The 23,946-nt window shown below is 36.2% G+C and overlaps 3 protein-coding genes across 5 annotated transcripts; 1 reads left to right on the top strand and 2 right to left on the bottom strand.

Moving 5' to 3' along the window:
- Window positions 1-24: 24 nt before the first annotated feature.
- LOC135627595 (uncharacterized) lies at window positions 25-1,708 on the top strand. 2 transcript variants are annotated; one of them, XM_065133721.1, is made up of 5 exons: window positions 25-407; window positions 546-596; window positions 716-849; window positions 1,116-1,207; window positions 1,299-1,708. In XM_065133721.1, the coding sequence occupies exons 1-5, from the start codon at window positions 63-65 to the stop codon at window positions 1,484-1,486; spliced, it is 810 nt and encodes a 269-aa protein (XP_064989793.1). In that variant the 5' UTR covers window positions 25-62; the 3' UTR covers window positions 1,487-1,708. The 2 variants fall into 2 exon arrangements, with proteins under 2 accessions (XP_064989793.1, XP_064989800.1); XM_065133728.1 differs by having other exon boundaries at window positions 1,310-1,541.
- Window positions 1,709-2,664: 956 nt separating this feature from the next.
- Window positions 2,665-8,148, bottom strand: LOC135627588 (shikimate kinase 3, chloroplastic-like). Its single transcript, XM_065133714.1, has 10 exons — window positions 7,622-8,148; window positions 4,952-4,998; window positions 4,813-4,867; window positions 4,626-4,698; window positions 4,450-4,537; window positions 4,195-4,277; window positions 3,981-4,110; window positions 3,341-3,419; window positions 3,050-3,114; window positions 2,665-2,931 (listed from the first exon to the last, which is right to left on the bottom strand). The coding sequence occupies exons 1-10, from the start codon at window positions 7,836-7,838 to the stop codon at window positions 2,851-2,853; spliced, it is 918 nt and encodes a 305-aa protein (XP_064989786.1). The 5' UTR covers window positions 7,839-8,148; the 3' UTR covers window positions 2,665-2,850.
- Window positions 8,149-8,884: 736 nt separating this feature from the next.
- Window positions 8,885-16,744, bottom strand: LOC135584477 (binding partner of ACD11 1-like). Of its 2 annotated transcripts, none has more exons than XM_065133689.1 (5): window positions 16,616-16,744; window positions 14,137-14,262; window positions 13,365-13,440; window positions 10,961-11,068; window positions 8,885-9,507 (listed from the first exon to the last, which is right to left on the bottom strand). In XM_065133689.1, the coding sequence occupies exons 2-5, from the start codon at window positions 14,250-14,252 to the stop codon at window positions 9,079-9,081; spliced, it is 729 nt and encodes a 242-aa protein (XP_064989761.1). In that variant the 5' UTR covers window positions 14,253-14,262; window positions 16,616-16,744; the 3' UTR covers window positions 8,885-9,078. The 2 variants fall into 2 exon arrangements, with proteins under 2 accessions (XP_064989761.1, XP_064989765.1); XM_065133693.1 differs by having other exon boundaries at window positions 16,563-16,675.
- Between the last annotated feature and the right edge of the window lie 7,202 nt (window positions 16,745-23,946).

The raw sequence follows: 23,946 nt of genomic DNA, 5'->3' as shown, positions 1-23,946 counted from the left end.
GGAAATTTACTTACCACCTTATAACAAGATGGAGATAGCTATGTCTGTTCGACGACGAAGCTATGTCGCTTCTTTCCTCTTCGGTCGCCACCGTCAGATGCCGCCATCTTCCTCCCTCCTCCTCCTGCGCCGCTTCAGACCAATCTATCCTTCTAAATAATATATCGTCCAGCAGAATCGTTAGGAAATCACAGAAGGAGCAGGCGATCGGGAACGAGAGCTCACCCTTCGGACCCCGCCTCCCTTTCTCGTCTGTCGCCTTCCGCCCCCTCCCCGCCGCCGTCAGCTACTCCGCCGCAGATTCCCCTTCCCTCTCCGCCGCCGTCGTATCTCCGCCTTGTCCTTCTCTCTCACGGTGGAATCTCGATCGAAGGCACATCCTTCTTCTCAATTTCACCGCCTGCGCTGTACGATCCGGTCCTTGCTCTTGGTTTGTTGGGAGATCGTGGGGGAAAATAACATTTTTGTTTAGAATTTTGGTTTGTAGCGTCAAGATTTAACCTTTTTCCCGTTAAATTATCTATTTTGCATATGATATCCTTCAGACTGCGATTTCAGCGGCATGGCTGTTCTTGTCTGCGATTCCAGCGCTTTTGGTATGTATATTTTCGTTTCAAGAATCTGCATCGTCTTTGGCCCAAAGGTCTCTTCTTTATAGTTCATGTGGTGACTCGCAACGATCATGGTCTTTCAATTGCTTTGTTGGTGAGAGCAGGCTTTCAAGAAGGCTGCGGAGTCACTTGAAAAGCTGTTGGATGTCACAGCTGAAGAGCTGCCTGATACAATGGCTGCGGTTAGATTGTCCGGCATGGAGATTAGTGACTTAACCATGGAGCTCAGAGATTTAGGGTTAGCTCTTCTCTCTCCTGCTTAAGATTTTGAGCTATAAATCTAAATAGATACCAACAATAAATAATTTTTTTGGACTGGTAAGCATATTTGGGATGTTGTATGAAGGAAAATTTTTGTTCTTTTGTCGTCAAGGTGTTGTCAGGAAAAATACTGTAAATCTTGCTTGTCTTGCTAAATTGCAACATATGCAGCTGAGTGATATGTGCACTTTCTATGAATTAGATCTAAATGCATATCTGTGCTTCTTTGATATGGTTGTGTAGGCAGGAGATAAGTCAAGGTGTCAGAAGCTCCACCCGAGCAGTTCGTGTGGCTGAGGACAGGTTGCGCCATTTGACTACAATGACACCTATGGGTTGGTTCATCTTTCTTTGCTTTGATGATTCAAGAAGTCAAGCAGCTTGAAAGATTGGATGATGTGTTTCACACAATCTTTACTTGTTTAGTAATCATGCAGGGGAAAACCAACCCGAGCAATGAGACTGATGAACCAGTGGTAGCTCGAACTGCAAGGGAACTGCGGGAGGGGATTGTGAATGGGCGTATGGTTTTCGGAGTAATTTTTAGTGTCACTCAAATTTCTCGATGGGTATTTAACTTTCTGACTTCACGGAGCCGGAAGAAACAATCCTGAAATGAAGCTAGGCTCTTAACCCAAAAGTTTCTGGTGCTGCACTAGCAATCAGTCACATAGTTTGTTCTCCGTAGGTTAATATGTTTTCTTTTCTAAGGGCTTTCTTCTTTTGTTGTGGTTTTCTTCGATGCTTTGAATTCTTTGAATGAGCTGTTTGTTCAGAAATCTTCTCTGCAATATACTTCTGAATGAAGTGACTGCTCTTAGATTATTATTCCTCAACATTTTTCATTGTAGTTCCTGGATGTTGTTAATCTTGCATGTCCCTCAGGATTCTAGTTTATAGAAGAAATGTCTTTTTTATGTAGCTTCACTAGGCCTCTTGCTAATATACCTATGCCCTCAGGGACTGCCTTGATGCTTTGCCTCCATTTGATATCATTATAAGAAAAACAATATCTTAAACTTCATGCTGTGAAACTTCTGACTTGCAAAGAAATGGAAAATTTAGATAAATATGTTTGGAACCATAGCATTATATTATTATTCATTGCTGATGATTGGGAAACTAAAACTAACTACCTTGTTCTTGTTTATGGACTGAAAGAAGATATATTTTGTGGTCTGCCTACATATATTGCCTGAAAGTTCACACACCATATATGAGACCTCTGTCATCATATATTTGCAACATTCTTGCACATCTACAGTATTGGTATTTTTCATTCCTAAGTTTCAAGATTTGTAGTAATGGTAGGTTTCAATCTGGAGTGAGACCTGTCCCTCGAACCCATGATTTTGCAGAGAATCATGAGTATAGGCTAAAATTAGTCAATATCTGACCAATCCAGCTGAATGCCTGTGGTTTATGTCATCTTCAGCTGGTAATGACTGGTTTTGAAACTTTCTCTAGATTTGTGGTTGTCTAAAATAAATTGAAGGTGTATCTGATTTGGCTGATTTAAAGCAATCCAGATCCATATATCTGGTCCTGATCTTTCAAACCTTGGTCTTGGATAGTCTTCATGCAGTCATCAACATGATTCTGTGTGTGGCTTGATTGACAACCAATTCTTAACAAAGAATAAAAATGTTTTGATTCCCAATATCTAGAAAAGTGATATTTGGCTGTTAAAAATTGCAGGATTGTGTGCTACACCTGTATCATTTTTCAGTTTGAAGATATAAAGCTCTCGTTTTACTTTACAATGTTTTATTATTGGTTCAGAGATTGCTGATACACCAAGAAATCTATTTAAATAAAAGGAAAATATAGCATCTTTCCATGCAAACATTGTTGTGTATTTTGGACTAGAAGCAATTGTATCCTCATCGACAAGACTTTGGCTTAGCAGGTACTTAATTTGAAGGAACAGATGATTACACAATACATAAAAAGAACAATTCAAGAACTCAGGTAGGTATTAGCTTTTCCTTCCCTGGATGCAACTGCGGTTCAAAACAGCTGCAGTCTCACTAACATAGCTCTCAATCTTTATCAGGGCCTGTAAACAGTAAACGCAAGAAGCTTAAGATATATATCTTTCGATGGTTTAAAACATACTGAAAGAAGGATTCAAAGATATTTCCACCAACTGTAGCAACCAAAAGTATAATTTGTACCTCAAAGGCAATATCGGTTGGGGTAAGTGCTGAAACATCCTCGTGGCCCTTCTTAGCTGCCATATCTGCACAAAAATAATTATAAGAATTAGTATCTACAATGATGGATTAGGTTCGTAATAAAAAATGCAATGACTGCATGTGGAATCCTTCTTTTTATGAAGTGATAAATATATATGTAAGCTTAAATGTCACACCACAATGGAAATTAATAAGCACAGAGTAAGACCTGAGTCAAAACAGGGAGTATCCGGGAAATATTGTTTGTTAGAATAATGCAGCTAAATGTACCTTCAAGGGATACTCTTGCAACAGCATTGGCATATGCCGTGCCTCTTTCCTCAGACAGTGCAGTGAGCTTCGCAAAGGCCTGCAACATAATTTCGACAGTTGGGTCATGTTCTCAATCTTTTTCAGCTCCGGTCCACCGTATCAAAGTTAAGTTGGATACTGATGAAGTATCAACAATGAAAAACTTCAAGGCAGAAGACACTGTCCAGGAATTGCACATTTAAGTGACAAGGATGCACTAGAATCTCCAATCCAGTTGGAAGGAGAGTGTTTTTTTTTTTTTTGAAACAAAAACAAGGAATCAAAATACAGTTGAAGTCCAGAACAAAATCCCCAACTTAAGTTAGCTTGTCTAGATCTAGCTAAATTAGCCAAAAGATATGCTGTACTGTTCAGCCCACTAGAAATGCAAGACCAATAGACAGACACAAGGGAACCAGCAAGAATTAGCACGTCCCTCAAAGTTACATGAATGAACCAGGGGAAGTAAACAAGCCACCTGGTGGTTGGAACATGTAAAGGACTATCAAAATGTTCAAATGTTCCAAAGGAGTGATGTAGCTTCTTCTGATACCCATGATATGAAGTATGAATCATAAAGACTGAAAAAAAGATGATCATCAAATTGTGAGGAGGTTACCTTGGTGTAAGGATCACCAGGTTCTTGATGCAGAAGGGGGCGAGAAGCAGTCCCTACAGCAGCAATCCGCCGAGCCAGAGCATCCAGAGGAACATCGAGCCAGACTGTTATCCCCTGCTTCATATATTTCCTGGCAATTAAAAAAACAGCACTCAGTTGACATTGCTTTTAATGAGGTTTTAGAAAAAGATTTATGTTGTATTATATACGCTACCAATTAATTGGACGAATTACAGCACCACCACCAGTCGCAACAACCAAACGGCGCATTGAAGACAAGTCCTTTAGAACTTCACTCTGGAGCATGACAAGGAAAAAGAACGGAAGAAATCACAAATTTGTGCTTAACACATTTGGCCACAAGATCTTTTATCCATCATGTTTGGTCAGATATCACTTTGGTCATAAGATATCATATTTGTAATCCATTAATCACAAAATATCATTGAAATTACAAAGATGGAAGCACCTCATTGTCTCTGAAGAAGGCTTCACTATAGTCCTTAAATATCTGGGCAACAGAAGATACACCAACTGCCTGTTCAACCAATTTGTCACTGTGAACCACACACATTAAAGATTAGATTACATGGAATAAATATAATATATATGAACAGTATACATTATCGAGAAAATGACACAAACCTGTCAAAGAAAGAATAGCATAGCACCTCTGATAAAATCTTTCCTACCGTACTCTTACCAGAACCCATCATTCCTGTAAGAAAGTACAAACACGCCAATTAAAACATCATAATCCATACAACAAGACAAGTATCTTACAATGAAAGTTGTTTAACCACTTCTAGCATGACAAATTCACAAAACTGACCAACTAGATAGATGCAACGCCCATTCAAGTAGGGGAGAACTTCTTCCGACTTTCTCTGCAGTTAAACAAATATCAGGATCACAAAATGGTAAAGGACAATGTTGTTTAAGTCAATTATCAGAATAATAAAAAATCAAACCTTTAGTATGAGAGCTTCATCAAATGAGTTATGGATGTTCTCCGCCCCTGCGTGATTAAAAAAAAAGTTCTAAAGTGATTACCAATTAAAATTCAATTGTCAAAGTTCAAAGGATAATAAAGAATGTCAAAGATAAGCATGTCGTTTGAAAAATATAGTTATCTAAACAATTGAGTAATCAATATTTCCAAATTATCACAAAGAACAGTATAGTTATCTCAGCAATTGTATATTCAAGTTTCTCAATGTGTTAATAAAGCATTTGCAGAAAGGCAACCTCACAGCTAGTGGAAAGGAAAGAAATTTACTCCACCTGAAAAAATAAAAATCACCCATAAAAAAAGCCAAAAATCATGCAAATCATTTTCGAGTTAATGATGTGACACAAAAAAGGTTAAGAAAAGGAAAGGGCAAGAAAAGAAGTGAGATATGGGAGGACAAAGAGAACTCTCTCTCTCTATTTCAAGAGATACTAAGAGCTAATAGTTCGAAATACAAAAATTTATTAATGTTTTAAAAACTAAAATGCCCCACTAATCTTCCTTCTTCCCCTTTTATAGTTTCCCAGTACATTGAATCCCTCAACCACCTAATTAATAAGTCACAATTTACTAAAAATCAAGCACAAATTACAATACATGTTAAATTCATGGTGCATTGTCCTTTGAAGGTTTTTGAATTTTTATAATTATCTTAAGATACGAATCATTTTCTTAAAATTTGATAGGGTTGAGCTTGGAATTTATTGTCTTGGAACTTAGAGGCATTCAATGCTCGCCATGCACTGCATCATCCTCGCCACTCGTCCACGAGTTATTGTCATTATTACCATTTTACATTGATAATTCTTGAATGTTAAATGTTGAGTGAGTGCGAATGTTACGAGGAAGTTCAATCTTGTAAGTATTGTCATAATTCTCTTGAGAACTCAACAAAGACCAATTTCCTTCTCTTTGAGCTTATTATAAGTTCCTGTTGGAAAACGTTCTTTTTTCAAAAAGACCCAAGCAAAATCTCCTTCTTCAAAGATCTTCACATGACAATGCTTGTTGACCTTTTCTTTGTAAACTTGGTTGCTAGTTTTAAGCTTCTTCTTTACTTCTTTATGAATTTTTGTCATGGTAATAACAAAATCCTCTCCCTTTGAACTTAATAAAGGTGATTCAGGTACTTTAGCAAGATCTAGATAATGAGGTAAAATACGATTATAAACAATCTCAAATGACCTCTTGCTCGTAGAACGATTAATCATAAAGTTATAAGTAAATTCAACATGAGGTAGCATGAGATCCCATTGTTTTGGATTTGTAGCAGATTACCCAAGGTTCTATTAACACACCACTTGCATAATTATAGCTTGAGCCTTTGGTGCCATAGGTTTCTTGGCGTTCAAGGCGCACGGTAAACTCTTCAACTTGTCTCCTTAGTGCTTCAATTTCTGCATCCCTTTCATCTCTATCTGGTCGCATCATTCTTTTACCGCATCGCCCTCTGCCCTTTCTAGTTTCTATAAGAAAGAGGTACTCCAAAAGCATAGCAAGGCTCTAATACTAAATGATGTGAAACAAAAAAAAAGGGAGAAGGAGAGGGCGAGGAAAGAAGTGCGATATGGGAGGACAAAGAGAACTCTCTCTATTTCAAGAGGTACTAAGAGCTAATAACTCGAAATACAAAAGTTTGATAAGGTTTCAAAAACTAGAATGCCCCACCAATCTTCCTTCCTTCCCCTTTTATAGATCTCTTGTATATTGAATCCCTCAGACACCTAATTAATGAGTCACAATTTACTAAAAGTCAAGCACAAATTACAATAAATATTAAATTCATGGTACATTATACTTTCATGATTTTTGAATTTTCATAATTATCTCAAGATACGAATCATTTTCTTGAAATTTGATAGGGTTAAATCTGGAATTTATTATCTTAGAACTTGGGAGCATCCAATGCTCACCGTGCACTGCATCAGTTAATAAATTAGTTTCAGCAGAGAGTATGTGTTGTTTAGGCATTGCAGATTGGACAGATAGGTTGCACATATATAACCATGATGATCCATATCTCATAGACTTTGCATCCAACCAAATAACAATGGCTCAACTGACTATTATTTATTGTTTCTCTTGTGAACAATTTGTAAGTAGAACTGACCAAAAGACTAAAATAACTATACTTATCACAGAATTATTTAAAACCATTAAGAAATTTATCTTTCAATAGGAAAAAAACTCAGGTAGAACAAAATGGCACCATAATGAAATTGAACACATCCTTGTCCGATGACCTCAACGCTCAAAAAAATTCAGTGGAAATATCAATGTTACTCATGGATGGAAAAGATTCTGAACTGGATACTAATAGAATCTAACTGAATCCTACCTGCAATTTCTAATAGAATCCAAGGATCTGAGGGTTCACTTGTCAAATATTTAACGTATTCAATATTCTTTACAGTTTAACCCCATGTCAGAAAAGCCAATGAGATCTTCATTATGTCATTACTACTTTCTTCACATGTTTACGATTAGAAAGATTACCTTCTAAATGACATATAAGCGAATTAAACCAAAATAATAACAATAGTTGTTCTTATTTTAAGATTAGATCTCTACAACCGCTTAGAAATTGGGATTTTTGGAAAGGAGAAATAGAGAGGGGAAACAAAAGTACCTGGGGCCTTCTTATAACTACAAGAAATCTTTGGCTCAGCTTGTCCTGGACGAAACAAAGTTCTGCTCCGCCGCGGATCCCCAAATCGAACCGTGGAAACCCTGCGCTCCTCCAAGCATCGGTTCGGAAGCCTTACGAAACTGCTTCCTTTCCGTCCGACCTTGTCCGGACCGATCCAAGGACAGGATTGCAAGCCTAAAGCCGCACTCCCCTCCATCACCCGATCCAAGAGACACCGCTAGAAGCGCAAAGACGCCTCCTTTCTCCGTTTATAGATCACCGAAGACCGCAGCTCCCGCCAGGAACAACCGATCTGGCGCCATTCCAGAGCAAGGGCGAAGAGAGGTTGGTGCGAAAAGGGGAAGATTCGATGAACAGAACCAAGGGGGTCGATTGGAGCGGGGCCTGGGCGAACCCCTAGAGGAGGCAGCGATGCGAGGAGCTCCACCAAGGGGCGGAGGGGACGGCGCAAAATAGCAGCAGGCAGAGACCCCGACGAGGACTAGTCGCCGCCTAACGCTGTCGAGAAGTTGCATTTCTCGGTCTTTATAGGGGCAAGAGAAAATAAAATTGCTAATAAATATATAATTCGATACTTTATGAAATGACATATGTGCCCTCGATAGTGTTAAATATAAATGGTATCGGAATTATCTTAAAACAAAGAAATTATTCTGATTCGATAAATAAAAATTAGTCTGCATAAGATGTTTTCTTTGTTATTCTTTTTATTGGAAATTGGAATTATCTTTTTTGGTATAATAAGTTCGATTTTGTTTCTCATAAATTGAAGGTTATTTTAGTCATCAGAAGTATGTGGTCTGAGGTTGACTGTCATAAGAGAAGTGAGATGCGGCACGTCGTCATTGTTGACCAAACCCAGATGACGCCTCCCCTGGCTGTCGCTTGGCCAGTAATCACTTGCCACGTCACGACGTTGGCCTCCGACAGGTCCTGATGCGAATACACAGTGTACGGCTCACATGCAACGTTGAATTCGTGTGTACAATATATATATATGTATATATATATATATATATGTATATGTATATATATTTACATATATATGTACACACACCCACACACACATATATATATATACATAAAACATTCACAAGCTAACATAAATTTCCTCGCTTTTAGAAACCTTAACTGGCTTTCGAAAGAGAATTTACATTTCTATTCACATGCAACAACAGCTGAAATATTGGGAGCATCAGTACATAACATTCCTTTTAGATCCCAAATTTAGCTAGAATCATGTATCCCAAACTTCACCAGCATCACCAAGAAACCACAACTAGTAACAAGGAACATTGTCGTGTGATATTTACAACGCATCACTTATTATAGCACAGCTCATGGCACACACCAGTTTTGAAATACTAGTTGCATTCTGGATATTTTGCTACATTTTGCTCATTTAGAGTTTTCTGCATTATCGATAAACTGTTGCTTCACCTTTTAGCACCATGAGTGGCCAAGTCTGCTGCAACCTTGGCAGCTTTGTTTAGAGCATCTGAAACCAAAAGAGCTCCAGCAGAGAAGTAGCTGCTGCTAACTACTGAGTTTGTGATGTTTGCTGCTGTTCTCGTTGTGGCAGATACAACTGCCTTGGTGGTCGCAGATAGGTGATACCTCTCATCCACGGATGTCACAGCATTCAGACCAGCATTGATCTTGTCAGTCAGTCCACTTCTGTTGCTCAGATCAGCAACCATGGCAGCAGCAGTAGCTGTGACATGATGAGATTCATCAAACGCTTTGGCCTTGATCAAGGCATCTTTACTTAACTCGTATCCCATTGCCAGCATGGTCTTGACCACCTCCTGAGTCATTGTCACAGCTTCCCTAGGAGTCGTGTTCAAATGGTTGACCTCTGGCATCTACTTAGGAGTAAAACAACCACATCGATGAAATATAAATGACATAACATATTAAAGCTGCTAGTTTAGAAAAAAAATCATGAGAAACTAAACAGGGGTGCAAAAAAACTGATATCATAACAATTAATATCATGTTTGCAATCATAAAAAACAGATCTGAATGAATATTATTCAGCAGAAAATGTAACTAGTTTTCAAAAGACGTGAACAGATGTGTTGGGTCGGTATACATGCAGATCGACTTATGCTTCATCAGCTAGAACCGAATAGCACGATTACCATCTATGGATGTGGATCTACATATGATATATTACAGACCTACTAATCTGCGTGGAACAAAATATATGCACTAATTGTTCAAACTAGAAGGGCGCCTGATCTGGTTCAACAATATCCACGATTTTATCCATTCATCAATCTAATTCATGCGTGCATCCGATCTACTGGAGCTCAAAAGTTTTCACAAGTTCAGATCATGATTGATCTAGCTCAAACTTGACATTTACCAAATGGAACATATGATTTGAACTTCAATTTGATGGATCCAAGGATGTGCCCAATTTAATTCTCTTGATCATTAGGCATCATTATGCATTGAATAAATACATGCATTATGTGAACATTCCAAATTGGCTTAAAGATTAAAAAATTCATCTCTAAAAATTATTGATGCCCACAAAAAATATACAACTCACATATAACTTTTTATGGCATCACATTGGAAGTAGTGGGATAGACAAATCATGAGAAAAAAAGAACAATTGCACAATCATCATTTCAATCAAAATTTGACAGCCAGCTGACAGAATCAAACATGAGGGTTGTGGAGGGGATTGAGGGTGCAGAGCAGCATCGGTGATATTTTTCAGTTTTGGAGAGACATACATGATATTTAACGCCTCAAGAAGTATAAACCAGAAATTGCCCCATATATGGACATATACAGCCGTCTGTCTATGTAGCATCCTGAGTGCTTGCATAATGTACCTGCTTCTTAGAACAATGTCACTATTAGCTTATCTTTTTTATGTTACTTGATTATTGGAAATGTTGCATATTCGTTCTATAAAAAAAAAACTTTTGTTTATTAATATCTGCATGTTTGGATTGGAAAATGAAGGACTAGATAACTGTAATAATTAAATCCACAATGGTTGATAGCAGCTATGCCCATGGTTGCTACAGTAATTTAAATATTGTACTAATAATTTATTGGATACCTTTCACGTGAAATAAAATTTGCTAACACCTCAGAAGAAATAGATGACTAATTAAAACAATAATAAATGACATTGGTATAAACCCTCATAAATCCTCCAGTGACAGCGTACCAAAGAAATAGATGACTAAATAAGATGACACTAGTACAAGCTTTAATAGATGCCATAAAGTGCATTAAATCTAGTTCAATTTTTAATAACTAAATATTTATAATAAGGAGCAAAATGCATACCATGGACTGTGTATTGTCTTCATGAGAAGGTCTGTTCCAAAAACTACAATCTTCATCATAAGATCCCCAGCGTGCTATGCATACATGTTGATCAATAATGGTAGCTCCCTGAGAATGCCAAAGGTGTTTATACTTCATTGTAGAGCAAAACAACAATCAAAATCAAGATGAGTGATTCCGGTTCTGATGCTTGTTTTGGCACATAAGGCACAGTACGAGGGGGTGGAGGATTGAACTTCAACTCCCATTTTTGTGGAATCATATTGGCCCTTTGGTAAAATTGAAATCTTGACTAATGCTACAGTGTCACAATTATACTAAAATGTTAGTGTGTCTAATGAAACACCTCTTTACAGTTTTTTCAAGAAACACATATCTTTATAGTTGTTTTTATTTCTTAATATACTGCAACTGGGTGTATTATTTATAATTGGTTTTTTAATATCTTTACACATTAAACTTTTATTTTTTTTATTCATAGAAAACAGATAATTTTTATTAAATTAATATATATGTCTATTAACTCTGTTAAAAATTTATATATTGGTGTAATACGTAAAAAAAAAAGATTCAGAAAAAAAAATAAATACAATCGTAGAGACCCTACTCAGCCTTGGTTCATGAACAAACCTATCAAGAGATTTGGCTAAACTTTTTCTAATTTCAATGAATTTTGATTTCAGTGATAAACTAAATTCTAGATAAGTGGTTATGTTGATATGCCCGAAGAAGTGGAGACTGGTTCGTTTACTATATTGGAAAGCATAAATACTTTGTGAAGGAGGTACAAACCACAAGCTTGGTCTTTAAAACAGCACTCAATTTAAATGTAAACATCCAAATTTGAGATAATGTACCAATATTTAAACAAATGTTTAAAAAACACTTAAAGAAATAGAAAATGAGTGTTCTATAGTCAATTGCTTATCCGCGTTGATATGCAAAAACAAACATGGAAATATAAGTTTTACAAGCACAAGACTACCGTATGAAAAAAAAGGTCACTTGTATCAAAATCAACATGAGTACTTAATAGAAAAAATGTGACATCAGACTTCATGAACAATTAAATTGAGATGTGTTTAATAAGTAAAATTTGATTGTAAATACTTCATATAATCATTTAATGGATGAGATATCTTGAAATGATTGACATATAAAGAATATTTCTAATTAATGTTTCAATTGGATGGCCACTAAGCTGATGGAAAAATGTTATTCTATATAAAATTCTAACATCTTCCCTTACACACAAGCCGGATAGACTTGACGTATGAAACTGAAATCAAGTATATAATGCGAGCTAATAAGAGAGAAGGACATTGAACTAAGGATTTAAATTTCAAATGATACGGCCCGTACCGGTCCACTAGTAGACCGGTACGTGGACCGCCCGTTATCGGGAGGTACCATCAATTGGGGTTGTTTCCACCCCGTTATCATCCGAAATCGGTCGGTAACGGTCGACTTCGATTATTGCCGCCCGCTACCAAGCGATATTAGCTGAGGGAGAAGGAAGAAGAGCGTGAAAAAATGGGAGAACCTGGAGATCCGGCGTCACTCTCCCTCGACGATCCCGATCCATCGCTGCCCTCCCTCGCCAGATGCCGCAGATGAGATGTCGCCTAATCCTCGTCTAAGGCGGCGAGGCCTCGACGTCATCGACGACTTCTCCTCATCCGCACGGGTAGAAGAAGCCTTGGTGAGGAGAAGAAACCGTGCGTGGGGAGAAGAAACGAGGCGATGACATCGCCTCTTTTTTTTATTTTTTAACTTATATATATATATATAGAGCGATATGCTAAAGTGTACCGCTCAGTACGCTCGCACCATACCATACCGAGCTGAGAGCGAAACTCCGGTACAGTACGAAATTACAATCCTTAAATTGAACAATATTAATTAACCAACAGGCAAAATAGAAATGGACACATATAGGATTTGGATGTGCGCACACTCTCACACCATTATAAAGATTTTGATTGGGTGACCACAAATCCTAATAGGATAAGCTGCCAAGAAAAGGACCAACTATATTAAACTATAACAACTACAATACAGTAGAAAGCCACGAGTAAATAACTTAGCTGTTAGTCTGAACGAGGATCAAAACACTTCTGGTGTTCTACACAGAACTATTTCAAGGATCTAAAAGCTTAAATGATAAACCATACTAGACATATGTGATTGTCTATTAATAATAATTACACACATGGAGCTGATGAGTCATTAAGTCATGAAGACAACCCACTTATCAAAATTCTCAAATGACATGGTTCAGAAATCCAGTGAAAGAACAGCTATAAATAGAGGATAAATAATCAACTATGCTGCACATGTTGCTAAATCAAATATTTCATAGAGTGGTAAAACCACTTTCTTAAGAGCTGAATGCAGAACTTACACTGAGCAAGACAGCGGTTTCTAAAGCATGAGGATCTCTGAAAGTTACATAAGCAGTAGATGCATATTCTCCAGTCCTGCACACAAGAATCTCAGATTCTATCAAAGTAGTCCCATACAAAAATTCGCAAACAGAACAAACAGGTGATAAAGACATATAATCACCAAGAAATTGAAGAAATAGGTGATAAAAGCTTACTATATATGAAAAGGGAGAAGATGAGAAAGTAAGAATGATCATTCACTTCTCGTCAGGAATTACCTTATGTTAGATAGGAGTGAGTAGTAAACATGTCAAAATGCAGCAAGTGGCATAACAAGACAACCTACATAATATTCCTACGACATGCTTCCATAAATTTTATGTAGAAACCAAAATCTGATGTTGCTTAAAGCTTTCTTCTATCTGAAGCAAAGGAAGCTAAACAAAATAACTTAAAGTTTGAAAAGCTACATTTTGGTACAATAGCTAAATTTTGAAGCTGAAAAGCAAGTAACAAAAATATGTTAGGTTAAGAACACGCCATCAAAAAATATCAGGTTATGGGCAAGAAATTTCATAACCTGACTCACTGCAAAGCATTTCTAGTTCCCTAGAAGTAGAACAGCACAATGGTGAGACATAAAGAGCTTACAAAAGAGTGAGGTCACATTGTGATCATTACAGAGTGTCCGCACCAACAGGAAACATAAGATCGATACAGGAAAAACAGGTTTGGCTTATGCAGAAAGAATGTTTGAAAATTTCTTAAGAGGCATGCTTGCGTCATCACCTGATAATCTCAATGTGCTCAATAGCCCCAGAAAAAGAAAAGAAGTCATATAGATCTCTCTCAGTTGCATTAGGAGATAGGTTAGTGACTTCCACCGTGTATCCGCTTAGACTCATGATTCTGAAACTGCACAATCATGTAAATTTACCTGTGTTATCTGTGTAGTAATATACAATAGAACATAACTAGAAAAGAAAAAAAAATCAGACTGTTAACCAGTTAAATATAAAAAAGATAGCCAATAAGTCAACGAAATATGTGAAGCAACTAGAAGAAAGACTTTGGCACATAAACTCAAATTACTTGTGCAGTGACATTACCCAGTTCTTAAAATGAATTGAGATAATACTTTTGCTTGTTGATGGCTTAAATTTGGCCTACATGCCAATATATTTTAAAATTGATGCTATCTAGATGGTTTTTGGGGAAAAGTACAAGGAGAAAAAGAAAGATTTGCATATGACTTTTATTGACTTAGAGAAAGCTTACGATAGGGTTCCTAAAGATTTATTATAGTAGGTTTTAGAAAAAAAAGATGTATCCACTAATTATATTGATGTTGTTAAAAATATGTATGATAATGTAATTACTAGTATTAGAACTATAAGGAGTGTGTCTAATGAATTTTCTATTAGTATACGATTACATTAAGTATCTAAATTAAGTCCCTACCTTTTCATATTGATAATGGATGAACTTACTAGTCACTTACATGATAAACTTTCCTGGTGCATGTTATTTGTTGATGATATTATTTTAGTTAATGAGAGCATCGGTGAAATTAATTATAAACTTGAGTTATGGAGATAAGCCTTAAAAATTAAAGGCTTTAGATTAAATAAGACTAAAACTGAATAATATAAAATATAAATTTAGTAATTCTAGAAATAGATAGGAGAATAAATTTAAATTGGATGGACAAGAAATTCATTTAAACAAAAGCTTTAGGTATCATAGATCAATCATTCAACAAGATGGAGAGATCGATTTATTATTCATAGAGTAAAAATAGGATGTTAAAATGGCGAGGGATGTCAGGGGTGTTGTGTGGTCATCAAATACCTTTGAAATTAAAAGAAAATTTTATAAGACAATCATGAGACCTAAGTGTTAGGCAATGAAGAAATAGTATATACAAAAAATTTATGCTACCGAGATAAGAATGTTAAATAGATGTGTAGAGTTACGAGGAAAGATAAGAAAAGAAATACTTTTATTCATGAACAATTAGGTATCGCTTAAGATAGTATGACATGTGCTTAGGAGACCCCCGAACGCGATAGCCAGAAAAAATGAGATGATTAATGTTAGTGGTACGAGAAAAGGTTAAAAAAAGACCTAAAAAGACTTTAATGAAAACTATAAATAAAGATTTAAGTACTAAGAACTTAACTAAACATATGATTTTTTACAGATCCCAATGGCGGTAAAAGATCCATGTAGTCGATCCCAAATAGTTGGGACTTATGACTTTGTTATTGATGTTGTTGTTAATGCTATGTAGATGATAAAAACCGATTATCTTATACAGCAATATAAGATGTTAAATTTAAGTACTATCAGTACAGTATAAGTCAACAATTTAGAGTAAGCCGATTGTTTCGGAATAGTTACAAGACCCTCAGCTTCCAACTAGAGTAAGTTGATAGTTCTGCGAAAGTGACTGAACATTTGAACAAAAAGGTGGTTACAGTGTCCTCAGGTTCCAACCAGATTCCAAAGTTGTGGCAAATTCTCATTTCCCTTGTTAAAGAACATTTAGTTGCTGGTCCAGTAAAGAACCTAATTATTTTAAACTGAAGAAGCTTATCAAATATATAACGATGTTAGAGTTATATTGCTGGCATATTTGAGCAAAACCACAAAGGAAAATTAGGCATTTTTCCCCAAATGGCTGTTGCATAGATTCAAACTATGAAACACGAGCAACAAGATCGACACACACAGTGCGATTAGGTTACGAATCACCTCAATTTTAACAAAAAAAATCTAGATTTTCAATCAATTAGTCGAAAATAACTTGAAACTATAAATCAAAAGCAACAAGATCCGCAACACATATGACACATCACACAAAACAATTAGATCAAGAATCAACTCAATTTATACAAAAAGCCAGATTTACAATCAAATACACAACGATAAATTGAAACTACAAACCAAAAGCAACAAGATCCACAACACATAGGACATATCACACAAAACGATTAGGTCAGGAATCAACTCAATCTATACAAAAAGAAGGTAAGTTCAGAAACAAAATAAAAAAATAAGAAGAAATTGCAGCTATTTTGGCCCTCAATTAGGCACCGATGTAAGAAAGGAGACACTTTTCCATCGCACGACACGTCAAAACCCGAAGGTCAAGTGGAAAACGTAATCGAGGGTTGTAATCGATTGGAAAACAAGTGGGAAAGAGAAGCAACCACGGAACACAAAAAGGAGGATGAGGAGGAGGTCGAGGGAGAGGATCGCGAACCACGTTGGAGTGGGTTTCCGCTGCCGCAATGTCGGTCCTCCACCCTCCCAAGGCACACAATGAATCAGACGAAGACAGTCGCGGTATTACCAGACCAGGGAAGTAACCCCCATCAATAGCGGATCGGATTCTTTTACTAGTATCCGTGTTATCCGATCCGTTTAAGTCAGATCCGCATAGGCTTTGATACAACATGACACCCATTTAGAATTTGAATCCCATTTGCTTAGTGTGGATTGTCTCCAACCATTTTGGTTTTGCATTCATATATTATTTCACTTATATATTCAACTAACTTAAATTAGCTACTATTGATCATGACTGTTCTTTTATATTTTTTAATATTTTTGAAGGGGATATTAATATCCATTTGAGTTGTAACATCATTTGATTGATAGGCAAAGATTAATTCATGGTAATTTATATGCTAAACTTAAATTTCAAGGGATATATATATATATATTAATCAAGTGTTAGCTTTTGTGGATGTTAGTAAATTGTATGTAATTATCACATAGAGGTAAAATTATCTAAGTTAAATTCTAATTTAAATAGTGATTTTAAGGGTTTTTGGCTTCACTGGTACATAGTGTTAGTTAACATAACCCGTGCGATATCCATTTGAGTTGTAACATCATTTTATTGATAGTGAAGATTAATTCATGATAATTTATATGCTAAACTTAAAATTAAAGGGATATATATATATATATATATATATATATATATATATATATATATATATATATATATATATATCAAGTGTTGGATGTTTGTAAATTACGTGTAATTATCCAATAGAAGTAAAATTGTCTAGTGAGAGATCATTTAAATAGTGATTTTAAGGGTTTTTGACTTCATATAGTGGTACGAAGTGACGGTTAGCATAATACTTTAATATTACTTAGGTGGCACATGATTAAATAGGCTTTTGAGATAGTATATAGGGTTGATTTATTATCTTATCCCGTAACATTAGCATGTGGACACTCATGGAGAATTTTGACCATGATAAATTATCTTGGACTTTATATCACGTAATCATATATAACTTATGAAATTTATATTTATAATTTATATTATATAGTAAGTGTTTAATAAAATGATTGATTGTTGGATCCAACTTAAACGCTTTCTCGATCTTGTTGACATCTATTTATGATCTTTCATTCTTTGCATATATGTTCTCTATTTTCTTTTAGCGAGAGATCGAGGAAACCCATTAGCACATTCGGGATTCTACCTATTTGGTGGAACTCATACAATTACGAGTCAACAATGTGGTGGCTTGAGGGAGAGGGAGCTATGATCTCTCCCACCTGAAAAATCATTAGTACAAGCTGGCCTTAGGAGGCTCGTCGAAGGCCATCGAGTGGAACTGAAACATGCTACACCTAGGGTTGGCCAAGGGTCTATACATACTGAGGACCTCATGATCAATGCCTATAAACAAGTCATCATGGTAAGCAACTTTGAATTATTATTTTTCAAGTGCTACATGTTATCTTTCTAACTTCTCTTCTTAGTCAGAAACTCTTATTGCATGATGGTGATGATTAATAAAGCACGAGACTCCTTGATCACCATGGCTTATCTAATGAAAGAGAACGAAGAATTAAAAAGGAAAGAGATGAGCTAAAGAATAAGACAATCGAGAGAGATCATTGCTATGACAAGTTAGCCCAACTCCATATTTAGGTGGACAAACTGGAGCATTAGAATAAGGTGAGGTGAAACTCAATTGTAGAGCTCCACAATAGAGTTGAGGTCAATAACCAATCGATTGATGAAGCAAAGGTCAATAGAGTTAGATTCAATGACATGGCTTTGAAGTCCCAAGCTGAGGTTGTTGTCGTCCAAGCCAAGGTTGGTTCCCTCCAATGCATTATGAGGGGTTTACAAAGTAACTCAAGGAGTCTAGCCAAAGGTCAAGGTGAGAGGGGTGACCAAGTACAAAACCTCTTGGGGATTTGAGAAAGGGCTAACCTAATTAAGCCTCAATGCCTTAAATTTCAAGGACTAGCTCACAGTCTCACATGCACACTATGATCATCTCGAGATTGACCTCTCGATGGACTCTAGAGTTCCATGCCCATTTTATGATAAAGTGTTCTTTGTTAACTTAGATGGAATTAATAACTACAATGACACCATGATTCTTATGAAAGACGATGAAGTTGAGTCAAGCAAAGAGGTCGATGGAAAAACTAGAGAGGTAGAGCCACCAACTAACTTAACCCCTACTGGCATGAAGGAGTTTACTCTTGAGCTTAAGTCCCTACTGATTCCCGCCAAGATCTTAGTACTTGATCCTCCCCCGACTTCAAAAGACAATAAAGTAGAAATCATTTAATAGGAGTTAAGTTGGCTTATAAAATCTATCATTTTTTTTTCTCTTCTTCTTTCTGATAATGACAAAGTCGGCCACAATATGTCGAATGATTTCTTATAATAACTCGAGAAAATGGTTGGAGGTTGGGTGATAACCTTGTACAAAAACCTCAATGGTTAGAGGCAACTAATATATGTGATAATGAGAACAAACAAACATAGATATGAGACCATCCTCAACTCATTATTAAATTTCTTCGTGTAGCTTGCCAATGACTCCTTATCCTCTTGGCATATGGCTTGAAAAATATTATGAGTTTCTTTAGGAGCTTACAACTATTAAACTTAAGTTTAAACTCTCATACTAACTACCCAAATAAGGAGATCGATTTAGGAGACAACTTGGCAAACCAATCGATCCTCATAGGGTCATTGAAAAAGTCTGACATATAAAGAAGTCGGTGGTCCTCTATAGTGTCATCTGCGAAGTGAATGCCACCATGTGCTCCTTTGGATTTGACTTTACATCATACAAATCAAGTGTAAGCAAGTAAAATCCCTAAGGTATAGGTTCCTCTAGAATATTCTTGATGAAAGGAGATAGTGGGTAAGAATCAATTTTATGTTGTCGAGATATTGATCATGTGACATCGAAGTGTTAGTCATATGACACCGAGGTATCAACCGCGAGGTGTTGAGATATTGATCATGTGTCACTGAGGTGTCGATCATGTAGTGTTAAGGTATTAGCCACGAGGCATCGGGTTGTCTAACACATAAAATAATATATCAATCATAAAGCGCTAGGGTGTCGATTGTGTGTTATGGAGGTATCAACCATGTTATTATTTTCATATCGATTAGCAAACACAACAAATATTAATCCATCTAATTTCATTTATGAATATGATAAAAAATAATAGGGTCACTAATGATTTGAGATGAGAGAGTTCCTTAGAAAAACTCTGCTTTTCACCTTTTTCTCATATAAAACTTAGGTTACTTCCATATAGTTCATCCTTTTTTTAATGTGAAAAAAATACCTTAAAGTTATTTTTTGATTTCTTTTTTCTTTTTTAACTTATTTAATAGAATCAATATATTCAATGAGACTAATTTAATCTATTTCAATACTTAGGCCAATCAAAAATAAATAATAGTCAATAAAATTAAATTATATATATAATTCACTATATAAAATGGATCTAAAATTAAAAAAATAATATTTAAAATTATAAAATTATGAAAAATAATAAAATAAATCAAAATTGATATTATTTATTATAAAGTAAAACATAATACATAATATTTATATTTGAATTAAAAATAATGAAAGTGTTGAATAAATCACTAAATATTAAATATTAATTAAACCAATTGACATTCAATGATACATCAAATAATAAAATATTTTACACAAAATTATCTTTATCTAAATAACAAAATATTTCTCTCATAAAAAAAATCACTTCTAGGTTTCAAACAGGCATAAGGAATGAGGTCTTAGGCTTCCCATCTATGAAATAAGAGGCTAATTGACAAAAATATGAGAGATGATGCTAATTTAAATATTTTTTATTCAAGTCATAAGAGAGATGACGTTAATTTTTGACTCTCTATTCACAATCAGTATAACTGAGCCTCAGGAAACTCATTCATGGATTTTTCAGGTTGAAAAGATTTGGGAGGTCAAATTTTCATAATAGTGAAAAAACAATGAAATGAGGGACTTTACCGGACATATATATATATATATATATATATATATATATAGAATAATCCATTTATCACATAACTAAGCAAGCCTGGACTTCAATTTCATAACAAAAAACAAACTACCGAGATATTAAATTGATGGTAAATGATAGAGAGTATAAAAATGTTTGATAGATATATAAGAAAATCTGGCAATCCCTTATTTTGTCATTTAGGAGTTTGTAAAGACCAGATTATGATCAAGCTAATCTTGTTCGTCAATCCGAGCTGACGAGGTGAGTCTGTCTGGTGTGATCCGCTTGAGTGCTTTCCATTCTGACAAAGGAAAATAATATCGACTTCTTTTAATTTCCTGTGGCCACGACGGGATCGCTGCATCCTCACTGGCCGATACTGGTGTCAGTGCCGCGCCCCTCCGGTGGCTGGTCTTGTGTCCCTCGACGTCATGGGAGGACCAGAATACCTTGCCGCACTGAGAGCACCTGTAGACCTTGAACTTCATAGGCGACTTCTGCGTCCGCGTCTGCTGATCCTCCAAAGGCGGCGTCTGCTGGTCGTGTGCGGGTTCGTCGGACTGAAGAGGCTGCTCCGACGGCGGCAGCAGATTTTCATGTTCGGAAGTGTTAGTTTGGAGTCCCATAGTCCCACGTCGGAAAAATCAGACTTGTTGTCTCGTCTTGGAACTATAAATAAGGGCCTGGGCTTTGAAGTCAGATGCACCACAAGAAAAACCTAAGTGTTTGCTTGGTTTAAGTCCATACTCAGTTAAATAGTTTGGACTTATAGTTTGGTTTTTCTTGTTTAGTATTTTCGGGTGTTTTATGACCTAGGAACATCTTCCTAAGGCATTTGTAATTGTCCCTCTTTTGCAATAGTAATTTGCTCCTCTTTCGTCCGTGGATGTAGGTCAAAGTCAATTGACCGAACCACGTATATCTGGTGTTCTTGTTACTTCTTTTATTCTTCCGCTTTATTGTCTTTGTCGGTTTGCCAAAATTACCTTGTGGTAAATTTCCTGGGGCTAGCTCTAACAAACTGGTATCAGAGCCTGGTTCTGGGATCTTTTGGCAACAATGATAATATCAAAGATCGTTGTCGAGAAATTCGATAGAAATGTCAACTTCGGCTTGTGGCAACTCAAGATGGAGACCATTCTGGTTCAAGACGGAGTTGATTTGGTACTACAGGGAGTCGAGAGCATTCCAGATGATATGTCAAAAGAAGAGCTTGCGGGTATGGATAAGAAAGCCCGATCAAGCATCATTCTAAATCTCTCTGACGAGGTTTTACGGGAGGTAGCTACGGAGACTACGGCTAAGAGCATGTGGGACAAACTTAAAGCCTTGTACATGAAGAGGACAGTGGAGAATCGTCTCTACTTGAAGCAGAGTCTATATATGCTTCGGATGATTGAAGGTACATCTATACTCTTATATCTTGATAAGTTTGATTCTTTGGTTATGGATTTGGAGAATATAGATGCAAAAATTGATGATGAGGATAAGGCTTTGTTACTCTTGTGTTCTCTTCCCCAATCTTTTAAGCATTTCCGTGATACTTTGATTTATGAAAAAAAAATAGTTTTGTATCAAGAAATTAAATCTGCACTGAAATCTAAGGAGCAGATAGACAAGAATATCACTGGGGAAAGTAGAAAGAATCAGGCTGAGGGTCTGGTTGTTAGGGGGAGAATGAATAAAAGAGAATTTGACAGTAGTAGATCTAAATCTAGATCTAAATCCAGACATAGAAATTTGGAATGCAGATATTGTCATAAAATGGGACATATTAAATCTGATTGCTTTAAATTGAAAAATAAATTAAAGAAAAAGGAAAAATTTGTTGAGAAAACTATTGAATCCGCTGAAGTTAGTGTAGCAATTGATGAGAATGTTGGAAATATTTTCTCTGCTATTGATGACAGGACGAGGTCTAAAAATGAATGGATTTTAGATTCAGGTTGTTCTTATCACATGTGTCCCAATAGGGATTTGTTTTCCACGTATGAATCTCGTAATGGTGGAATTGTTTTGATGGGCAATAATGCAGCATGTGATGTTGTTGGTAGAGGAACAATCCGAATTAAAATGCATGATGGTACTGTAAGAACGCTCACTAATGTTAGACATGTTCCTGATTTAAAAAAGAATCTCATCTCTTTAGGCACCCTAGAGGCCCTTGGGTGTAAATACACAGTTGAAGGTGGAGTTATGAAAGTTTCTAGAAATGCCCTTATTGTTATGAAAGCTTGTAGGTCTGGTAGCTTATATATTCTGCAGGGAACTACTGTCACAGGTTCGGTTGCAGTTTCGTCATCATCATTGTTTGATTCTGACATCACCAAATTATGGCATATGTGTTTGGGTCATATGAGTGAAAAAAGGTTTGAGCATATTGAGCAAAAGGGGTCTACTTTGCAGACAGAGTATTGGGCCACTTGAATTTTATGAACACTACATTTTTGGAAAGCAGAAAAGAGTCAGCTTCACTTCTCCGGCAGTTCACAAAACGAAAGGTACTCTTGACTATATTCATTCAGACCTTTGGGGTCCAGCTCAAGTTCAATCTAAGGGTGGTGCCAGGTATATGTTGACTTTCATTGATGATTATTCCAGGAAAGTTTGGGTTTATTTTTTGAAGCATAAAAATGATGTTTTTCTAACATTTAAACAATGGAAGGCTTTGATTAAGAAGCAAACAGGTAAATAGATTAAGCGGCTTCGAACAGATAATGGCATGGAGTTTTGTGAAGGTGACTTTAATGAATTTTACAAAAATGAAGGAATCATTCGGCATTGCACTGTTAGGATGACGCCTCAGCAAAATGGTGTGGCCAAACGTATGAACAGAACACTCTTGGAGAGAGCGAGGTGTATGATCTCAAATGCAGGGTTGACAAAGTACTTTTGGGCAGAGGCGATTAATATGACATGTTACGTTGTAAACCGCGCTCCTTCTGCAGCACTTAACTTTAAAACTCCGGAGGAAGTTTGGTCAGGTACTCCTGCTGATTATTCTGATTTAAAAATTTTTGGGTGTCCAGCATACATGCATATAAATGAAGGAAAATTAGAGCCTCGAGCGAAAAAGTGCATTTTCCTTGGGTATGCTTTTGGGGTGAAAGGATACAGATTATGGTGTTCTGATCCCAAATCTCCAAAATTTGTAATCAGTAGAGATGTTACTTTTGATGAATTATCTATGTTATCTTCTAAAGACGAATCTACTAGTTGTACAAATGATAGTGCGCAGAAGCAAGTGGAGCTTGAGATTGGTAGTTCAGA

The sequence above is a fragment of the Musa acuminata genome, chromosome BXJ1-3 (genome assembly GCF_036884655.1).
Source record: "Musa acuminata AAA Group cultivar baxijiao chromosome BXJ1-3, Cavendish_Baxijiao_AAA, whole genome shotgun sequence".
NCBI classification, from domain to species: domain Eukaryota; kingdom Viridiplantae; phylum Streptophyta; class Magnoliopsida; order Zingiberales; family Musaceae; genus Musa; species Musa acuminata.
Note: the sequence above shows the minus strand (reverse complement) of the source record. Positions and strands in the feature narration are given on the sequence as shown.